We start from the raw sequence: 21,981 nt of genomic DNA, 5'->3' as shown, positions 1-21,981 counted from the left end.
TACTTTATTCCAAACAGCATAAACAACAGACATGTCCCTGAATTTCAAGGAAAAAATCTTCAAAGGTTACTACTGTGAATAGACAGGGCACCTATAAAGTGACAATAAGAGCAACAGCAAACGTCACACCAGCAACAATATAGGTCACAAGACATTGGAATAATCACAAGGTTGAGGGAATATAGACTTTCTATGCCAAGATGATATACTATTTGAGAATGTGGGCAAAATAGACATATTTTCAGATGTAAGAACATTACAGAAATTTACTATTCTCAGAGCCCTTCCAAAAGAAATACCAAAGAATATTCTTCAGCAAAGAAAGTCGAACCCAGAAAGTAGTAGGACACAAGAAGCAATGATTTTATCTGTAGATATACACGCACACGAAGGATGAATGTGAGGTAAAGAAGCGGGGATTGTTGGTGAAAACAACTTGTTTTCCAGAGGCTTGGCTGTGAAGGGTAAGAAAGACCAGGGTAGGAGCTGAATTAGCTTTTCTGAGCTTTTAATTAAAAGTAGCAAAAGTAGCACAGCATGCACACTCACATGTGTATATACTTATAGAGCCGGTAGTTTGAACTGACCAGGGATGTTAAAATTGAGCGATTCTCCAGAGCTTTCTCTTCCTTTAAGCTATCACACCAGCTCATTCTGTCATTTAAAATATCACCATTGAAGGCACTTTTTTGAAGTATAATATTGTCTCCATAAAAATCCCTGTTAGAATTAGCCCATTCCCTGGGATGTGATGAGGACATATTAGAACCCATTAACCTGGCACTGATGAGAATATCTGATTAAATGGCTGTCTAATTGGGAAGCAGTGACTCAGAGATACAGGAAAAGACCATTTTAATGAAGGAGAAGAACTGGGAAAACCTGGAGCCTAAAGTTTTGTCTGGAAGAGCAGGCTCCTGTGATGCCTCATAAGGACATTGGGCATCTGGGCTGAGGTGCTGGCTTTACAGTGTTGCCTGCGGCTTGCCTGGGGTGCACACACACAGACACATACACACCCCCCACAGATGGCACACATTATAGGCTGTCTTGATTCTTTTTGTAGCGAAGCAGGGTGATATTGTTTCCCTTAACAGTTCTCTTCAGTATTTTTTTTTTTCCTCTTCAGACCAAACAACACCAAGATTGTGGCAGAAACAGCAGACACTGATATTTAGGGGCAGGAAGCAGAATGCAGTGAGTAGGAAGATTTTTAATATGTTTTCAATATATTCAAATACAAACCAAATCCTAGTTTTCACTCACCAATAGGAATACTGAAATCTGCATAGAGGAATTACTAGGATTACCTGGATTGGACAGTCATCTCCTCATAATCTCCAATTCATTTGTTAGCTTAAAGTTTTATCATCATCATCATACAAATTGTTTAGTAACTGCCCGCATGCAAATCTCTGGTCTCCAATCTCACCCCAATCATTGCAGGAGAACGGCTGGCTCACTGTGGCATACATGCCCATTTAATTTTCTTTTTGATTGGCATCTTTCCAAAGGGTTTACTTCTACTAAACCCTTTGCTGATGGCAGTCGTAAATTGATAATCTACTGCAGACTTGAGCATTCCCATTGACAATATGTGCTGAACACAATCAGTTGGGAAAGGGAAGACAATCAGTTTACAAGCAAGAAAGAAAACAACTCACAAATGCCAATCAGAATAGCCACACAGCACATCTGCTTTGTCCCCACCCCTAGAATGCTTCATGAACATACCAGTAATGAACATTCCACAGAAAAGTACACTCATGCAGAGCAGCTACAATATGAGACCAACTTATTACCAAGTGATTCAATATGTTACTGTTGATAGCTGCCCTCAAGTCTGTGTCCAACTCATGGGGACCCCATGCACAACAGGATTGGACTGTTACAATCCATAGGGTTTTCACTGGCTGACTTTTGAAAGCAGATCCCCAGACCTTTCTTCCTAGTCCATCTTAGTCTAGAAGCTCCACTGAAAACTGTTCAACATTATAGCAACATACAAGCCTCCCCTGACGGATGGTGGCTGTGCATGAGGTGCGTTGGCTGGGAATCGAACCCAGGTCTCCATCATGGAAGACAAGAATTCTACCACTAAACCACCACTGCCTCTGATTCAAAGTATTTAAACAAAACAAAACAAATACATTGCCATCGAGTTTCCAAGGAGAGGCTGATGGATTTGAACTGCCAACCTTTTGGTTAGCAGCCAGTCTCCCAAGGTTTTCTAAGTCTTGTCAGCTAAGGGAAAGTAATGTAGCCTAGTAAGGAGAATCCAATACCAGGAGTCAGGTTTGAGGTCTGGCTTTGCCCAATTCTGTTCCCCAACTTCCTAGTTCCTCCTCTTCCTCCAAAATTCATCTTCAGTAAGATATTTTTTCTGAAGCCACACTCAATTCCTGCCCTTCTGCACACAGAGTTAGCTGTGCTGCCTCTTGAACGCCCCCAAACTTTGAATATTTAGTACCACTTTCACCTGCTTATCACTTTTGTACTTTCGTTATTTAGTTACTTCTCTTTCTCCTCCCCACCATGTGTCTGTCAGTTTGTCGTACTGTGGTGGCTTGCATGTTGCTGCACCGCTGGAAGTTTAACACTGGCATTTCAAATACCAGCAGGGTCACCCTTGGTGGACAGGTTTCAGGGGCAATTTCAGACTAAGACAAACTAGGAAGAAGGACCCGGCAATCTACTTCTGAAGAAATTGGCCAGTGAAAACCTTATGAATAGCAGCGGAACATTGTCTGATATAGTGCCGGAAGATGAGACCCTCAGGTTGGAAGGCACTCAAAATACGACTGGGGAACAGCTGCCTCCTCAAAGTGGAGTCAACATTAATGATGTGCATGTAGTCAAGCTTTTGAGACCTCCATTTGCTGATGTGGCATGACTCCAAATGAGAAGAAACAGCTGCAAACATCCATTAATAATCAGAACATGGAATGTATACAGTATGAATTTAGGAAAACTGGAAGTCATCAAAAATGAAATGGAACATATAAACATCAATATCCTAGGCATTAGTGAGCGGAAATGGACTGGTATTGGCCATTTTGAATCAGACAATTGTATAGCCTACTATGCTGGGAATGACAACTCAAAGAGGAATGGTGTTGCGTTCATCATCAAAAAGAACGTTTTAAGATCTATCCTGAAGTACAACGCTGTCAGTGATGGGATAATATCCATACGCCTACAAGGAAGACCACTTAATGCAACTATTATTCAAATTTACGCACCAACCACTAGGGCCAAAGATGAAGAAATAGAAGATGTTTATCAGCTGCTGCAGTCTGAAATTGATTGAACATGCAATCAAGATGCAGTAATAATTACTGTCAACTGGAATGTGAAAGTTGGAAACAAAGAACGCTTGATAGTTGGAAAATATGGCCTTGGTGATTGAAATGACACTGGAGATTGCATGATAGAATTTTGCAAGACCAATGACTTCTTCTTTGCAAATACCTTTTTTTACCAACATAAACAGCGGCGACTATACACATGGACCTTGCCAGGTGGAATACACAGGAATTGAATAGACTGCATCTGTGGAAGGAGATGATGGAAAAGCTCAATATCATCAGTAAGAGCAAGGCCAGGGGCTAGCTGTGGAACAGACCATCAATTGCTCACAGGCAAGCTCAAGTTGAAGTTGAGGAAAATTAGAACAAGTCCAGGAGAGCCAAATTATGACTTTGAGTATATCCCACCTGAATTTAGAGACCATTTCAAGAATAGATTTGACACACTGAACACTAATGACTGAAGACCAGATGAGTTGTGGAATGACATTAGGACATCATAATGAAGAAAGCAAGAAGTCATTAAAAAGACAAGCAAGAAAGAAAAGACCCAGATGGATGTCAGAAGAAACTCTAAATGCTGCTCTTGAACACAGAAATAGCTAAAGCAAATGGAGGAAATGATAAAGTAAAAGAGTTGAACAGAAGATTTCAAAGGGCTGCTTGAGAAGACAAAGTAAAATGTTATGATGAAATGTGCTAAGACCTGGAGATAGAAAACCAAAAGGGAGAAAACACTCGGCATTTCTCAAGCTGAAAGAAATGAAAGAATTCAAGCCTCAAGTTGCAATATTGAAGGATTCTATAGGGAAAATATTAAATGAATCAGGAAACATCAAAAGAAGATGGAAGGAATACACACAGTCACTGTACCAAAAAGAGTTGGTAAACATCCAGCCTTTTCAAGAGGTAGCATATGATCAAGAACCAATGGTACTGAAGGAAGAGGTTCAAGCTGCACTCAAGGCATTGGCCAGAAACAGGGCTCCAGAAATTGACGGAATACCAATTGAGATGTTTCAACAAATGTATACAGCACTGGAAACACTCACTTGTCCATGCTAAGAAAGTTGGAAGACAGCTACCTGGCCAACCGACTGGAAGAGGTCCATATTTATACCCATTCCCAAGAAAAGTGATCCAAAAGAATGCTGAAATTATCGAACAATATCATTAATATCACATAAAAGTAAAATTTAGCTGAAGATCTTTCCAAAGCAGTTGCAGCAGTAAATTTACAGGGCACTGCCAGAAATTCAAGCCAGATTCAGAAGAGGATATGGGACGAGGAACATCATCGATGATGTCAGATGGATCTTGGCTGAAAGCAGAAAATACAAGGAAGACGTTTACCTGTGTTTTATTAACTATGCAAAGGCATTTGACTGTGTGGATCATAACAAATTATGGATAACATTGGGAAGGATGGGAATTCCAGAACACTTAATTGTGCTCATGAGGAACCTGTACCTAGACCAAGAGGCAGTCACTTGAACAGAACAAGGGGATACTACGTGGTTTGAAGTCAAGAAAGGTGTGTGTCCAGGTTGTATTCTTTCACCATTCTTATTCAGTCTGTATGCTGAGTGAATAATCCGAGAAGCTGGACTATATGAAAAAAAAATGGGGCATTAGGATTGGAGGAAGACTATTAACAACCTGTGATGTGCAGATGACACAACCTTGCTTGCTGAAAGTGAAGAGGACTTGAAGTGCTTACTGATGAAGATCAAAGACCACAGCCTTCAGTATGGATTGTACCTCAACATAAAGAAAACAGAATTCCTCACAACTGGATCAATAAGCAACATCATGAAAAACAGAGAAAAGACTGAGGTTGTCAAGGATTTCATTTTACTTGGATTCATAATCAACACTCTTGGAAGCAGCAGTCAGGAAATGAAACGAAGCATTGCATTGGGCAAATCTGTTGCAAAAGATCTCTTTAAAGTTGTAAAAAGCAAAAACATCACTCCAAGGACTAAGGTGCTCTTGTCCCAAGCCATGGTGTTTTCAGTCATCTCATATGCATGTGAAAGCTGGACAATGAATAAGGAAGACCAAAGAAGAATCAAAGCCTTTGATTTACGGTGTTGATAAGGAATATTGAATATACTATGGACTGTCAGAAAAACAAATCTGTCTTGGAAGGATTACAGCCAGAATGCTCATTAGAAGCAAAGATGGCAAGACTTCGTCTCACATGCTTTGGATATGTTGTCAGGAGGGACCCTTCCCTGGAGAATGACATTATGCTTGGTAAAATAGAGGGTCAGCAAAAGAGAGTAAGACCCTCAGTGAGGTGGACTGACACAGTGGCTGCAACAATGGGCTCAAGCATAGCAACGATTGTGAGGATGGCGCAGAACAAGGCAGTGTTGTGTTCTGTTTTACACAGGGTTGCTATGAGTCGGAACTGACTCAACAACAACTTTCTCCTCCACTTGAGGCCAGGGACAGCAGAGTAGTTTTGAGAACATGGGATATAAGTCAGAATGCATGGATTTGAATCCTTGCTTTACCACTTCGTACCTTAGGGAGCTCAATAACCACTTTTGCCTCAGTTTCTTCATCTGGTAAGGGGGGATAACCTCAAGGTTGCTGTAAGTACTAAATGATTAAACAAGGATAAAGTACTTAGGATATTGCTTGGGACATAGTTAAACAGTCGCAGTCAACTCCAACTCATAGTGACCAGTGTGTGTCAGGGTAAAAGTCTGTTCCACAGGGTTTTCAACAGCTGTGCTCTTTCAGAAGTAAGTGACCAGGCCTTTCTTCCAAGGTGCCTCTGGGTGGATTTAAACAGCCAACATTTCAGTGTTAATAGCTGAGTGCTTAACCTTTTGAGCCATCCAGGGGTTCCAGGACATAGTTACTGCTCAATAAATGATAGCTGTTATTACCTTTTCATCAGTCAGTTCAGAGCTCAGTACTTGGTAAATAAAACCCACTGCCGTCAAGTTGATTCCGACTCATAGCAACCCTATAGGACAGAGTAGAACTGCCCCCGGAGGGTTTCCAAGAAGCACCTGCTTACCTTTTGGTTAACAGGCAAGCTCTTAACCAGTGCGCCACCAGGGCTCCTCTAGTTCTCAGTAAATCTTGAATGAATGAAGAGCGAAAGAACAAATGGCCCAGCACAGCTTTATTTAACTTTTCTCACCTGAGTTATCATCTCTTTAAAATGAGATCAGTTGGTAAGCATCAAGTCCCCTGTTAGGAAATAAGGGTCTAAAACGGCCTGTGGCCTTCAGTGGCTGCAGGAGAATTTACTAAATAAGTTGTCTGTTGAATTACACTTTTAGCCGTGTGTCAGAAAAGAAAAGACAGAGCAAATTAGTTAGAGCGGATTCTGGAGAAACCCCTGAATGCCAGAGGATAGTCATGGGCTTCAGACAACGGAAGCAAATATACTGTGTATAATATTTTTTCTCTCTGACTGAACTCAAGCTTCCTGTAGCTGAAAGCAGATGGCACAAAAGAGCTTCTGGTTTGGAAAGCCAGTTTCCCCCACGTGAAAAGAACAGAGAGAATGGGGAGTGCTTTAGCTTCTTGTCTCTGTTAGGGAAATAAAAGCCAGAAAGTGTCTTTTGGGTCTGATCCTGTTGCTGTCGAGTCAATCCTGACTCATAGTGATCCTACAGGATAGAGCAGAACTGCCCCACAGGGTTTCCAAGGCTGCATGTAACTCTTTACAGAAGTAGCCTTTCTAACTCGGAGTGGCTAGTGGGTTCACACCACCAACCTTTTGGTCAACAACAGCCAAGCACCTAACCACTGCGCCACTAGGGCCCCTTGGGTCTCATAGCCCTTCAAAACCCAGATTACCTGAGTCAGGCTAATTCCTAGTGTCCCATGATTCCTCGGGCTGGGAAACTCAGAATGCTGTGAAGCAGTGATTGATAATCCTCTCATTTTAGTGAGAAAGCTAATGATACTTTCTTTAAATTTCACTCTAAGAAGTCAGTGTTAAAAGTGTTATGAACTGTGCTCAGAACTATGCATAGGTCATAGTTCTTCCTGCTTATTTAATGATTCACTTTTGTTAAAGAAATAAAAAATAAAAAACTGATTGAAAATCATGCTATCTTCCATCTTTTTCAGTTACCTGAGCCAAGAGATAGCCATATCCAGCCACCACGATTCAGTGACCCAAATTTCAGATGCTGTGCCAAGGAGGAAAGTAGTAGTATTTAAAGGGCTGGCCTTGTACACGTAATTTTATTGGCTGAGGAGCCTTAGTTGAAATACTGGCACTGCTACTTGTGTGCCAGCCAGGAAATCGTAGGTATATTACTTTGTCTCTCTAGGCCTTGCTTTCTCATCCATAAAAGGGGGAATAGCGATATTTACCTCAGGGTGGTTGCGAAGATGAAAGGAGATAATATTACAGCACTTGGGTAATTGGTTATCCAGGTCAAATCACAGTATTTATTGAGTGCTATCACCATCTGAAGGAGTCCCAGGGTGGTACAAACAGTTAAGCACTCGACTGCTAACCAAAAGGTTAGCAGTTCAAACTTACCCAGAGGCACCCAGAAGACAGGCTTGGCAATCTGTTTCCAAAAGATCAAAACCCTGAAAACCCTCTGAAGCACAGATCTACTCTGACGCACACGGAGTCACCGTGAGTCAGAATGGCCTCGATGGCTACTGAAAAAAGAAAATCACCATTTGAAGCCCCACTTTTGGGAACAAAGCTAAAGCAGAGTTGGGGAGTTTAACTCCCTCCCCCCACCCACTACCCCCCTCCCCAGCATCTGCAGTGTTCTCAGGTGGAACACGGACCTGTCCTTCATTTCTTCCTCGGAATGTGAAGGACACCATTTCCTCTATATTCATCTGTGGAAACTCTTAATAGGAAATTGGTGAAAACCGTGCCTTTGGCAAATATAAAATCAATCCAGCGTTCCTGCCCCCGTATGTTAAATGGTAACGGACTTAAGATAACTTGCAAACACCGCGTTCTCTTCCTCAAATCCTGAGTTTAGGTCATCTTCCAGAAACCCTATCTGCGAAGCCAACTTAACAAAAAACCAAAAAACCAAACCCACTGCTGTTGAGTCAATTCCGACTTAGAGCAACCCTATAGGACACTGTGGAACTGCCCCGTAGGGTTCCCCAAGCTGTAAATCTTTACAGAAGCAGACTGCCATAGCTTTCTCCTACAGAGCAGCTGGTGAGTTCCATCCACCCACCTTTTGGTTAGCAGCGACCCCTTTAACCACTGCACCACCAGGGTTCCTTTGAGCCAGCTTAGAGCCAGAAAAAAATGACGGAATGTCTGCTTTTGCCTCAAATCCTCATCGTATTTTCCTGCCTTTTCAGTTAGATTACTTAGTTGATTGGGCAATAAATGAACCCAACGTTATGGATATTTTGCCTCTGAGTCTTGCACATTTCGTCTGCCATAAATGTTTCATCTTCAAAGCATCGCATTTCTGTTAGCCACCAGTCAGTCCATAAAATAGCAACCATTCTTTCAAGACCTTCAAGTATTATTGAATCAAACTGAGTCAACTCAGAGAAGGTGGTGCTTTTGTTGCCTCTGGATGTTCTATTGCCACTAAAGCAACCCATTTGGTTAAGAATACATTTTTTGTATCTATAAAATGTTTTCCACAGGTCAAACAAGAGAAACATTAGGAAATGAGCGTGATTGCCTTGACCCACACGCTCCAATTTCACCCAATATCATCTTGCAAAGGCAAAGTCCTAGCTCTCTCCACTCCCCACCAGACAGAACCTTTCGCTTTCTCAGTAATGGTGTTGCTGCCCCATTCCTGTGACCACTTCTTGGTTGTTGGTCATAGGCATATGAATAATAACGTAGTTTTTATCACAAAATGAGAGCCTTGAGGGAAATCAACCCATATAGCCACCCAGGTAGATAAGGTCTCTGTTATATTCATAGAAGCTTCTATGGGCAGAGAATCAGCCATCCATTATGGTATTTACCAACCCTTACTGAACAAAATGTTTTTCTCATACAGAACGTAAATCCTCACGTATTGAAGCTTAAGCTCATTTCCTTGTGCTCTTATCATCAAGAGAGAAACCTCCACGCCAGCCAGCTGCTGTTTCTCACCAGGTTTTCTTGATTAAATGACCAAGCAGGTAATCAGAGGCCTTGAACTTTTGATGTTTAAGCTGCCATGGCCAATTAAATGGCGAAGAAGGGAATTCTTAAAAAAAAAAATTAGATATGATTAATACCATGAGGGTGCTTTATGGTTTTAAGGTTCGTAAGTTATGAGCGAACAATGAAATTTTTATGTGGGCCGTAGGATTTTTCTTCTTAAGGATCAGAATTAATCAATGTTTTCCCAATTGATTTTAAATGTAAACAGGTGGCTTCAGTAAATTTTATAGCTATTTAGAGAGTGCTCTCAGAGAGGGGACCTAATGAAGACCAAGCTACCCGTCCTAGTGCAATCCAAGCCCAGGGTCCCACGGCTTTTCATTCTGAATGCAAATCAGGAGAGTCAATCAATGTCTTAAAAATTGGTTCTGGAGGCCTTTGTTTCTGAAGCATTAACTCCTCCAAAGGATCTGACGAGGAGAAAGTCTTTACCAGCTAATAAATATGTCAGGTTGTGTTACAGAATACAGTAGTCACTCTTTCTGTCCCTGGATTTCCAGGGTGACATTGACAAGATTTCTTTAAATTGCATTTTTTCTTCCTGCTTGGAGTTCAGTGGCAACAGCTCCTGCTAATGGCTCTTCTCTAATCTCCTCATTTGTATTTCTGTCAGTCATTTCTCTGAGCTTTTGAACATTAGATAGACCATGAAAGGTGGTACTTGCTGCCCTGTCTCTTCAAGACCCGCTTAGCTGCCCGACTCAGTTAATAGGGAGACCCCAGTGTTGCTTGACCTCGCTGCACCTGAACCTGCCCCCCTTTCTTCCCTTTGAGTACATCATCAGTCTTCAACCTGGTAATTGGCCACCCCGATGTTTTGATGGACTGTTAGTAACTCAGCACAAACTGGCAAGTGGCTCCGGCAATGTTTATCTTCCTGAAGGAAGGACGTTGAAAATCTCTCACTTTGAGTTTCAGAGAGACAGCCAATTCCTTCCTGCTTTTCTGATTAGGTGGTCTAAATTCCCTCATTTTTCCTCAGCTCAGTCACATCTGTTAGGGTTTCTGTCTTTCTCTTGGAGATGTCTCTTGAGAACAGGTCCCCACAGCCTCCTTACAGCTCATCTGAGGCCTGCCGGAAGAGACTGAAGAGGACGATTACAATTCTGTGCCCTGAAAACTCCCATAACTCTCTCTGAAAAGACAGCTAAAACCTGGCTTGCAAGTGAGCCCATGAGGCGTTGAGCCACAGGGACTTCTGTATTTTTCTTTGGAATCCAATTTAGAGTTTATGTTCTGGAGGGGTGAGGAGGGGGAGGTGGATGGAAGCGAAAGGGATGATACAGAGGTCAGAGGAGCAGAGGTATATGTGAGAAAAACCACAGACTCTCAGAGCTAAAAGGGTTTTAAGGATCATCTCTTCTGGAGGTTTTTAAACATTTTGTTTTTAGCAGTGAATTTTTTTTTTATATGAAATCCTACAAAGAACATCAATATATAAAATGAAGCATTGGTAAGGGTGCTTCCCTCACCTCCATGTACTCCTAAGGGGTCTGCAGAATATACTTTGAAATCCACTAATCCAGTCTAACCTCCACCCGTCTGTCAGTTTGTCGTACTGTGGTGGCTCGTGTGTTGCTGTGATGCTGGAAGCTATGCCTCTGGTTTTTCAGACACCAGCAAGGTCCCCCACGGTGGGTGGATAGCTTTCAGCAGAGCTTCCAGTTGAAACAAAGGAAGAAAGGTCTGGGGATCTACTTCAGAAAATTGGCCAATAAATACCTTACAGATCACAACAGAACACTGTCTGACCTGCTTGCATTTTCCTTCCTGATTGACCATCAGGAAGGATCAGTCACTGGAAGGAGGACATCAAGTTTGGTGAAGTGGAGGGGCAATGAGGGTGAGGGAGACCCTTGGTGAGATAGGTTGGCACAGTAGCCACAACAACAGACTCAAACATGTGGGCAACTCTGAGGATGGCGCAAGACCAGACAGCATTTCATTCTGTTGTACATAAGGTCGCCATGAGTTGGAGTCCACTCGGTGGCAGCTATCTATCTAATCTAATCTAAAGCATTACTTTAATGATGAGAAAACCGAGGCTCTGAAAGGAGAAATGACACGCTAAGGTTACACAGCCAGTTAGTGGCAGAGCCAGGATTATCACATATGTCTCGTGCCACCTAGTCCAGAACTCTGTGAGTTGAGTTGGGGAAGAAAACAAAGAAGACTTTCTTCCTGAACATGGTCAAGGAGAGAGCTTGGTGGACAGCGCAAGGGGAAGAGGAGGTCCAGGAGGAACAGAGGAGAGTGTTCTAACACAACGTGGAAGAGTTGGGAGCACTGAGTTAAGCAGGGAGAACTGAAACTCTACAAATCTGGAGGAGAGCCAGAAAGTTCCATAGCAAGGGCACAGTGTGAACTGCTAGGAACGGAACAAGACAGGAGGAAAAGGGACTTCGGAAGTAGGTATCAAAAGGAGAGTGCCTTCTTCCTCCCACTAAAATGCCAACTGCTGATCTGGCGATGGGGGGGGTGGCAGTAGGGTAGTGTTTTATCCCATGGATTAAATTCTGAAGGAGTGGATACTTAACCTGACTTGAGGTGGTACAATTCTCTTCACCTTGTAGGGAAAGGCAAAACATGCTTCTCAAGGGGCAAAATATGCATCTTTCATTATGCCTTCCTGACTTGGATGGGGTTTGGGCACAGTGCCCCTTTAGGGATATGAGAGTGGTGTTCACACTTTCTCTTCTCCGAGTTCTGAAGCACCTGAGAAATAGGCATAAAGTTAGGAGGCGATCAAAATGTTTTCTTTATTATTGGTGAAGCGGACTAGACAATATGATTTGGGCCCAAGGTCAAAATGGCCTTTCTCCACTCTCTCCCCTGGGTTGAACATACTTTGTATACACAGGGTTCCATGAGTTCTCTTCGTGGAGGGGGGAAGAGAATGCATGTGGTCTGGAGGCAGGCAGACCACAGAGTTAGAGGCCCCTATCCCCAGTTTCATCAATCACATAAGTCATTTCTTTTCCTGTCCATGGAGATGAAAGAATAAAGGGTGAGGATATAAAAAGATGTACAAAAACCAAACCCATTGCCGCCAAGTTGATTCTGACTCCTACTGGGCAGAATAGAACTGCCCCGTAGGGTTTTCAAAGCTGTAACCTTTATGGGAGCAGACTGCCACATCTTTCTCCCATGGAGCGGCTGGTGGGTTTGAACCTCTGACCTTTTGGTTAGTAGCTGAGCACTTAACCACTGTGCCACCAATGCAACATGTGGCAGAGGGAAAGGCAAAGGTTTCTCTTATGCCTCTCAGTTTTCAAGATTATAAAATGTAATTGGGGAGAGAAGGGTAAAGCAGGAAAGGTGCATATAAACACCTATGGAATCATCTCGTTATCAGCTTTGGCCCAGTGTTTCCGTGAGCTCATGGCATAGTGTTTAATTCTCCATTTAAAAAAAAAAATCTGGGGGAGGGGGCAGGTAGGAATTGGAAACAAGTGCTGATGTTGTGTTTGCGACTCTGTGATAAGTGTCCTCCCTCCTCATCATATGTTGCTGCTATCTTCTCTGTCTGTTTACCTCCAATACCCACCTCAGAGTGGCTGAGCCAGGAATATCTCCAGGCTTCCTGAAAATGCCTAATAGGAGGACTTTGCACAAGCAAACAGTGCGAGCTCTCTTGGTGGAGAATTGGAGGACAAAGCATGGGAAAGACCTCCTGGTTTTCTCAATCCCCTCCTACCCTTCCCTGAAACAGAACTTAGTCCTTTAGCTGTGCCATGCCTGCTTTGGTTCAGGGTCCCAAGAGAGAAGTGGGCAGGGGTAGGGGGTGCTAAGGCGAAGGTAAAACCTGCAGAGTGAGCAGGGACTGCTTAACTCTCCTATTGGTGTTATTGTTGTTGTTAGCTACCATTTAGTCATGCCCCAAATATTTGTCCATAGTCAAAGCTTCTTCCCGACCTTCTTTTGGTGAGGTTATTTCCCTACTTCGACCAACAATCACACACATTCTGCACAGGAAAGCATCCTCCTATCCTCCAGGATCAATATAAATCAGTCATTCATCAAATCTTTTTAACGAACTTTTATTGAGCACAGACTATGTGCCAGGAACTGTGCCAGGTGCTGGCAATATAGTGATGAACAAGTCCCAGTCCCGATTTCCAGAGTTCAAGGTCCAGTGGGAGCAGACCAGTGTTTTATCCCATGGGTTCAGGGATGAAGGAGTAAATCCTTGAAGTGACTTAAGGTGGTACAACTCTCTTCTACCTCATTCTCCCTTTTATTTTTGGGAAAGTCAAAAGCACAAAGGAGTAGGCTGACCTGACAGAATTTGATATTGGTCTCCTGTAACTATGCATCTTAGCCCCTGCACCTTGCCCCACCACCACCCCCAGCCCAGCCTGCCTTACAGGTACGGAATAGTGCTCCCAATAAGGCAAAAGACACTTCAAGGTTGGGCAGAGGCGGAAGGGCATGTGGCAGCAGCTTCTTCACCTATGAAGCCATGAAATCCACAGAAGGGTGAGGCGATTCAGCTTTGATGGGCTCAGAAGCCTGCAAGAGCTTCCTCCTCGGGAGCTCGGGCAAGAAAGTCAAGGCTAGAGTCTGGGGACAAGCTGGGCATTTTGTTTTGCATCTACATCAATTCTGAAAAGATCTCGAAAATGTGGACAGGGGTCGGGGGCTCCAGTAGTGAGCATAGTGGCAACTCCAAGACAGAGCAGCCCTTCTGTAAGTCCTCAAATTGGGGCTTCCTTCTTGGCCTCTGAAATCGAGTAAAATAATTGTCTGTTTGAAGGCAGGGATGTGATGGACGCTTCTCTTTGCTGCATTTTGACCCCCAAGCCCCTTCTTTCTTCTACATTAGTAGAACAGGGAGAGGACAGAACTTGTGAATAGAGTGAGGCCAGCAAAAAGCCCTTGAACTGGGGGGCGGTGGGGGAGTGCCTGAGACTGAAGAGCAGAAAAAAAAAAAAAAGGAAGTTAGGAGATTGGAGACTGGCAAAAGCTTAAATAAAGACGCTTGTATAGGCATTTTCCAAATACTCCATAACCCGGGCTCTCTGCTTGGATCCCAACCCCAAACGAAGAGAAGAGGGGACCGGAGGAAAACGGGGTTCGGGCCAAACCAGTTGTCCTGAAATGAAAAGTCAGCAGAAACCACTGGGTGGCAGCGTGGGGTGCCGGCGCAGCTCTGCAGTACCTGCCGCCGCCGGTACTGCCGCGGGGGCCGAGCCCGTCTGGGGAGCCTTGACCTCCTCCTGAATGGTTACAAGTGTCGCCATGCGAAATACCTCCACGCGGAGCAAAAGGGGTGACCGAGTCCCAGCCTGGGGCAGGGGCTGGCGAACTTCCCGGGTGCTACAGGCCCGGCGCGGTGCGGCCAGCTGGAAAACACTAACAAGACACCCCCGCACCCCACACCCCCCCTCGCCGAGCATAACCCGCTCCTCCTCCTCCATCACTGGTCCCTCCCCAAGCTCCTTTGGGAATAGGCGAGGAGCACGGTGCGGGCCACGGGGCAGGGCCTCGGCCCCCACAGGTGTTAGCCTGGCGGCTCGCGGAGACTGGGGGCGGGAGGGGGGTGGGGACGCCCCGCGGGGAGGGGCAACCAATCTCCGGAAGGGTGCCTGCAGCGACAGAGTCCCCGTGCTGCGACGGAGCCGCACCCGGAGCCGCAGCCACCGCCAGGATGCGAGGCCCTTACCTGTTTGATCCCAGTCGGCCAGCGGCCACCCCGGGCCAACTTTTCGCGACTGGCGGGCGGAGAAGTTGCCGGGACTAGTGGGCGGCCCGAGGGCCCGGGCGCGCCCCCCCGCGCACTCCCCGCCACCGCCCGCGCGCCCGCCTTCCGCCGCCCGCCCCTTCGCGCCAGGGCGGGGGGGCCCGACTCCGACCGCGCCGCGTGGACTCCATCCACAGTGTCCTCGGGGCGCAGGCCGAGCGCACGCAGCTGCCAGTGCCACCGCCGCCGCCGCCGCTGCCGCCGCCGCCGCCCGAGCTTTCGGCCGGGACCAGCAGCAGCAGAGCCCGCGGGCGCCCGAGCTCCGCCGCGAGCGCACGGCATGCGGAGCGCCCTACGCGCCTGAAGCCCAGTGAGTCCGAGCAGCCGGGCGGCCGCGCCGAGGAGCCCGGGGCAGCGCGACCCAGCGGGCAGCGCAGAGGCGGCGGCGGCGGCAGCGGCAGCGGCAGCAGCGGCGCAGCCAGGGGCAGCCCCCGAAGTGGTGGTGGTGGTGGGCGTCGTGGCCATGGCGGCGGCGATCGCCAGCTCGCTGATCCGGCAGAAGAGGCAAGCCCGCGAGCGCGAGAAATCCAACGCCTGCAAGTGTGTCAGCAGCCCCAGCAAAGGCAAGACCAGCTGCGACAAAAACAAGTTAAATGTCTTTTCCCGGGTTAAACTCTTCGGCTCCAAGAAGCGGCGCAGAAGGAGACCAGGTCGGAAGGGGCACTTGGCTTTTTCTTTTTTTTTTTTCCCCTACTTTTCGAGTGTGGAGGGCGCCAGGGACGGGGAGGGAAGCGGCGGGGAGTTTGTCAGTGGCCCCTCTTGTGTGGGTGAGGCCACCCTAGCCGGTGTGCGTGCGTGGGAAGGCGAGTGTTTTCTCTCTGACTTACTGCATTGCAACTGCCGTGGGACAGGCGCAGAGCCGGGCATCCGCTGTCCAGAAGGCGCCCGCTGCTTCAAGCATGCCACATGTGTGCTGGGCAGGCGGGACCCAGACATGGCTGTGTGTGTGTGTGTGTGTGTGTGTGTGTGTGGTGTGCTGTGGAAATTGCAAGCACGGAGCTGGGCAGACGCCACTGCCCCCTGGAGAGCCCGGGGAATCCCTCTCTTGCCTCCCTCCACACTGCCTGTCTGCCCCTTCCTCTCCAGCTGCCATCCCCAGGGAACGTGGGCTTCTGCTGTCTAGGCATCCCGTTTTTTTGATCACTTTGAAGCTTATCAGGACAGACTTGTGATGCAGCTTTGATATGTTCCCTCTGATGAGGGGGGGCTGCGGGGGTATTCCTAGGGCCTTGTGGCAAAAAGCTTTAGTGATCTGGTTAGGCTAGTGAAACTGTGGTTACTTGCTACTAAAATGCAGGACTGAAGAGGAAACAAACTCCTAAGCAGGTCATAGGTCCTTTTGAACCTATTCAGTGGCAAGAGTAGCTGAATATACCAGTGTCTGGGGACATTCACACAGCTCTAGGTAGCAGGTTACATCAAGGTAGATCTTTCTGAGAACATACATGCTACTTGTTTGGCCATTCTTAACCAAATGAATCCTTTATACTGTTTTCTTGCCTTCAACTAAAAAATATTTTTACAGAAAATCAGACTTCTCTGTTGATCAGTCCGTCATTTCTCTCTCTGTGTGTTCTACACACCCTTTTCTGTTTGCACAAAGTTTTTAATGCCTTCACTGTAAATTAGGCTTGTTTTGAACAGGCTTAAGTGGCTGAAAAGCGTGATAATGTGACCCGAATAATCACATAAGTATTATTTCAATGCAGGTGCCCGTATTCAATAAAAGCAAATTTTGGAAAACAGGGTGGTTATTGGTAAATTAGGTAATGTATTAATTGATGGTGGATCATAATTGAAAATCACTGTAATGAACGAGACATATTTTGGGTAATCCGATTTATGATATTAAGTTTGAAAAGAGATATGAACTAATTTGCTTTCCTCCCCACCAACAAAAAACTCCATTCTTTTTGCACCCGCTTTCCCTAAGAATAATTAATATGATGATATGATATGGTGATGGTTTTTTATTTTGCCTCCCTCCCTCTTTTTGTATTGAAGGCTCAATTTTCTAAATATTAGTCCTCTGATGGGGTTCCAGGCTAAGAGTGGATTTTCAACCTTCTCAGAATGGAGGCGACTCTTGATTCAAATTGCAGTAGTTCTGAAGGAGATCTTGGGAAGTGGGTTTTTGGTCGCTGGTTGGCAAACGACTCAAAATTATCTTTGTATTTCTCCTTTTTCTTCCACATGAAAAGTGGCACGTTGTTAAAAGGCAGAATATGCCAACCAATTCTGAATGCTCTGTGAGCAAGAGTAAGAGGTAGATCCATTCTAGCAGAAGCTGACTGAAGCTTTACGGCTTTACCAGTGAGGGTGAGGTGGAAAGCAAACGTGCTTGCGGGGTGGAGATTTATTCTGAAACTTGAGACTTTGTTTTCTTTCTTCCAGAAGACTCTCTAAAACAGTTGTAGTTTGACCTTTTCCCAGTGAAATTTCTAAATGAAATGAAAATGTTGAATTCTGAGACTTTGCAACTACACACGTACACACAACCTCCCAACTGATCCAAGCCATTGTTCTCTTTGCAGAGCCTCAGCTTAAGGGCATAGTTACCAAACTGTACAGCCGACAAGGCTACCACTTGCAGCTGCAGGCCGATGGAACCATTGATGGCACCAAAGATGAGGACAGTACTTTCAGTAAGTGACTGCACAATAAATAGTGTATCCCAGCATGTTGTTGACATGGTGTTCTTGTCCTTTATTTATTTATTTATTTATTTTTAATAAACTGCCCTTGCCACATCTTGTAGAGGGTGCAAACTATAGTCACTATATAATTCTGTTTACCCAGATTATCCTAAAGGAAGCTGGAGATGAAAATATCCAAAAGAGTGAACTATAGCAAATATTGTTGACACCATCTGAGGAATAGCCCAAATGTCATCTCCATGGTAATCTAGAGAGATATGTGGCTGTCCTTTGGATTTTATTGCTTTTTTCCCCACAGAAAATTTACTCACCCACACGTTGATCCTGAAAATAGTATGTTATCTCCACTCTTAAGAACCAGCCTCATCCCAAGAGAGAGGAACGGTTTCATGATACGGGAATTCATCATTACAGGCTTTCACTTCTGTTCCCCCCCCCCCACTGATAACACTGAGACTAATTGCAATTTTAACTTGGCGATAGCTCCCCAGGTGGGTAGAGGGATTTCATGTAGGGTTTTATTTTTAACCGTTGTTTAAGCAAAGACCAACTTGGAGACCATTAATGGTGAACCTCAAGAGGAAACAGATCAAAAATAAAGTCAATTTTGTTTCTAATGATTAAAGTATAGTCATTCCGTGACATTCCATAACCTTTTATTACATGTACCTTATTTATCTGGCATAATGAAAACATACACTCACACATGGGGGAACCCTCACTTCAATGGTAATCATTAGTGTTTTCTGGTAATTTATAGGTATCTGCAGACCTATTAAATGTTCCATGAGATGGAAGCACTGAGTTCTCACAGTTCATTCCCTGTTTTCCCCAATTTGTGCTGCGTTTTCCCCAAATTCTGGTAATTTCTCAGAAATATTCCCATTGTCGGCTGAGAAAGCAGCCAAGGAAAGCAGGTCTGAATGCTAATGAGTACTCTGCAGCTTTTTTAGAGATGCGTGGCTGTAGACAGCACAGCCACAGACCAGGGTCCCAGTGTTAAGTGTTCAAGGCTTTCACACCTATTAGGAATGCTCCCTGGGCTGAAGGCCAAGTTAGGACCTCAAGAGGAAGTCACCTTCAGTTACCCTTGAAGAAAGCTATGTTGGTCCCTAGGATGAAAAACATCCATGCTAACCAGGTCTTCACCCTTTTCCAAAATGCTGTGTTAACTGTCGTGGTCTTCAAGTTCTCCAATGAGTATCCTAGATTGTTATTTACGTGTACTCTTCTAGTTCAAAGAATTAGGCAAGTGTCACTAGAGGGTCTTACTGTAATCCTATAACATAGGACATAATGGTCAATAATAAAGCATTTATATAAATGGTATGCACATATCTTTGTTTGGGGGAAGGAATTGGGGGGCATATGCTGATAGGTCTGTTAGGCATTACTGAAGGCAGCTTCACAATTAGCTGTCAATGAGCCCCACCCAGTCAGGTAGTTGCCCAACTCAATTTTAATATCTTCTGTAGGTCCAAATCAGGGAAAACGTATTTTGGGCACAGTGATCATGGATGTTTCCTGAAAACGAAAGGAAATTAGACGATTCATTCATTGGTTGTGCCCTTGTAGACGGTGATATGCCAGCCTCATCAAGATCACACTGTATGTAGTCATATGTATGTATATCTGTAAGGAGCCCTGGTGGCACAGTGGTTAAAGCCCCTGGCTGCTAACCGTATGTCGGTGGTTGGAACCTACCAGTCACTCCGGGGGGGAAAGATGTGGCAGCCTGCTTCTGTAAAAGATTTACAGCCTTGGAAACCCTATGGGGCAATTCTACTCTGTCCTATAGGGTCTCTATGACTCAAAGGCGATGAGTTTGATTTGGTTTTTGGAATCCATAGGATCTGTACATATATATATTTTTGATGTGTATATGTGTGTGTATATATATATATAAATATAATATATACACACACATAGCATATTCATTTCTTAACTATGGAAGTTTAAATCACATAATAGGTTTTGCTCTTCAGTCCTCCATTTGCATAGCTTCTGCCTTTGGTTGTCTTAGAACTCTGACTCGTATGGCATGGTGTTTCTCTGTAGTAATGATATTGTGAGACATTTGAGAAGCACAGTCTGATGCCCAGAATCTGGGTTCAGGCAGATTGAAATAAAGAGAGGTAAGTCACCCAGCGGTAAGTATTGCCCTGTCGTGATGCATACCCCTGGAAGGTATCAGAAAAGAAATAGCAAGTCCATGGGGCTTGACTCTATCCCTGATTCCAAGTGTGACCAGAGGCAAGGGAGCTGGCTTAGCTGCCCCATTGAGGATGTTGTGGGGCATATCCGTCATGAAACATGAATGTTTTACTGATTAAAATGATCTGTAGGGTCGCTATGAGTCGGAACCGACTCGACGGCACTGGGTTTGATTTTTTTTTTATCAGAATAGAAGTCTAGCCAGCAAAATCTATTTTTCTCCCTAAAGCCAAGCAATTTCATTGGCGTTAATTATTTAATTAATCTGTTTTAAATGATTGGAACAAGAAGGTTTTTTTCAACTATCACTCATTTATATAGTGTTTTCCCTAATATATAGTCCTGGTATTAAGTGTATATTTTTCTTACCCTCTTTAATTTTGTATCATATTTTTCTCATTTAGTTCCACTGGAGTGGTGTTATGTTATGTTATGTTTTTTTCTCCCTGACATAGTAGGCAAGATCATGGAAAAACAATTTAGTTCAGTTCACATTTGCCTAGGTATATCCATTTCTAGAAACATATGTTTGATATTATGCATTTAAGCTTACCTTATGTAAAAAAAAATTATGTAAATTGATTACAATGCTAAATGTCAGTCCAATAAAATCTCATTGTGAGCAAATCAGCCATTATAAATTATGTATTTCCCCCTGAAAATGAAATGACGATAGACATTTCATGGCAGTGGTTTTATTATATCTACCTTGGGTGTAATGAAGGCTATTTTAAAAGAGTAGTTTGCCCTTTCTCTTCAAGCCTGCAGTAGCATTACCAGGTCAACATGTCATGCCTTTCCAATCTACATTCAGATATTCTCAAAAAAAAAAAAAGATATTCCCAAATAAACAATATTTCCTTTGAGAAATTGGTCTTCATTCAACTGATGAAGTAGCACGGCTTCAGCATTGTATTCAGCAAACATTGAGCGCCAACTACACGGGTTTTGTTTTTATGTAGGCTTAACAGAAAACACACAAAAGCACTTTGATTCCTGAACAGTTTCTTCAAAACTTGGACTGACATGGAAGAAGAGGTTTTCGGTATTATTTGATGAATGTTTTAGATACACCAATGGAAGCATTGATTTTTCTTCTCATATTTAGAATATTTTCATCCTGATGAAAATAATATCTCAAGTCCTTGAAGAAGTACTCCAGACTTGGAGAAATAAACCCTTATTCTGAGAGGCGTTTGAAACAAAGGCTTATTATAGGAAGCAAGCTCACCCTTGATATAATTTCTTTGCATTTTTACCTGGAAGGTCATTCCCTTTTATACAGACTTTAGACCAACTCACTTTATGATCTATTTTGAATGTCTAAAGAAAAGAAAATATTAGACTACTATGAACAACCACTTTCCACTTTTGCAGCTCCCTTCGAGGTTTTGTTTTGGAATGGTGATTTGTGGTTTTGAATCAGGCTTCATAGAAATTTTTGATAGAGGGTACAAGATTCATGTTCTATTCTATAGTTAATGCCATTATTCAGAAGTCGATGATCCCAGGTACGGATTACTGATGTTCTTTGCTTCTGTTCCTTCTCCTTTTGTCTGATGTTTGGAATTTCAACATTGTCCTGCTCATTAAAACCCACATCAGAGAGTGGGTAGGGGCATAAGGTGAAAATCCAGTCCATCTCTCACTCTCTGTCTCTGTTTCTCTCTTTTGCATGTTACAAGCTGCATTAAGAGAACTAAGAAGGTTCAGAATATTGTAGAAAATGTGTTTCTGGACATAATTTTGAATTTCATTTCTCATTCTCCGTCATCTAGTACTATGACTAAACTAGGATTCAGAAGTATGCTGGCGTCCTATTTGCCTGGTGGCATGCAGCAGGATGGCTCTTAAATCAAGCCCTTACAGGGGGGTTTGTTTTTTTGATGGAAAAATATTAAAACTATGACTTCTTAT

The 21,981-nt window shown here is 44.1% G+C and overlaps 1 protein-coding gene across 1 annotated transcript in view; it reads left to right on the top strand.

The window, feature by feature from the left end:
- Positions 1–15,617: 15,617 nt before the first annotated feature.
- FGF13 (fibroblast growth factor 13) overlaps positions 15,618–21,981 on the top strand; it is a 65,057-nt gene continuing 58,693 nt past the window's right edge. The window contains exons 1-2 of the mRNA XM_003420490.3: positions 15,618–15,843; positions 17,728–17,838. Coding sequence (XP_003420538.1) covers positions 15,657–15,843; positions 17,728–17,838 — 298 coding nt within the window. The 5' untranslated portion in view covers positions 15,618–15,656. The remainder of the gene's footprint in view (positions 15,844–17,727; positions 17,839–21,981) is intronic.

The sequence above is a fragment of the Loxodonta africana genome, chromosome X, assembly GCF_030014295.1.
Source record: "Loxodonta africana isolate mLoxAfr1 chromosome X, mLoxAfr1.hap2, whole genome shotgun sequence".
Taxonomy (NCBI): Eukaryota; Metazoa; Chordata; class Mammalia; order Proboscidea; family Elephantidae; genus Loxodonta; species Loxodonta africana.
The sequence above is the reverse complement of the archived record's forward strand: the minus strand, read 5'-3'. Positions and strand labels throughout refer to the sequence as shown.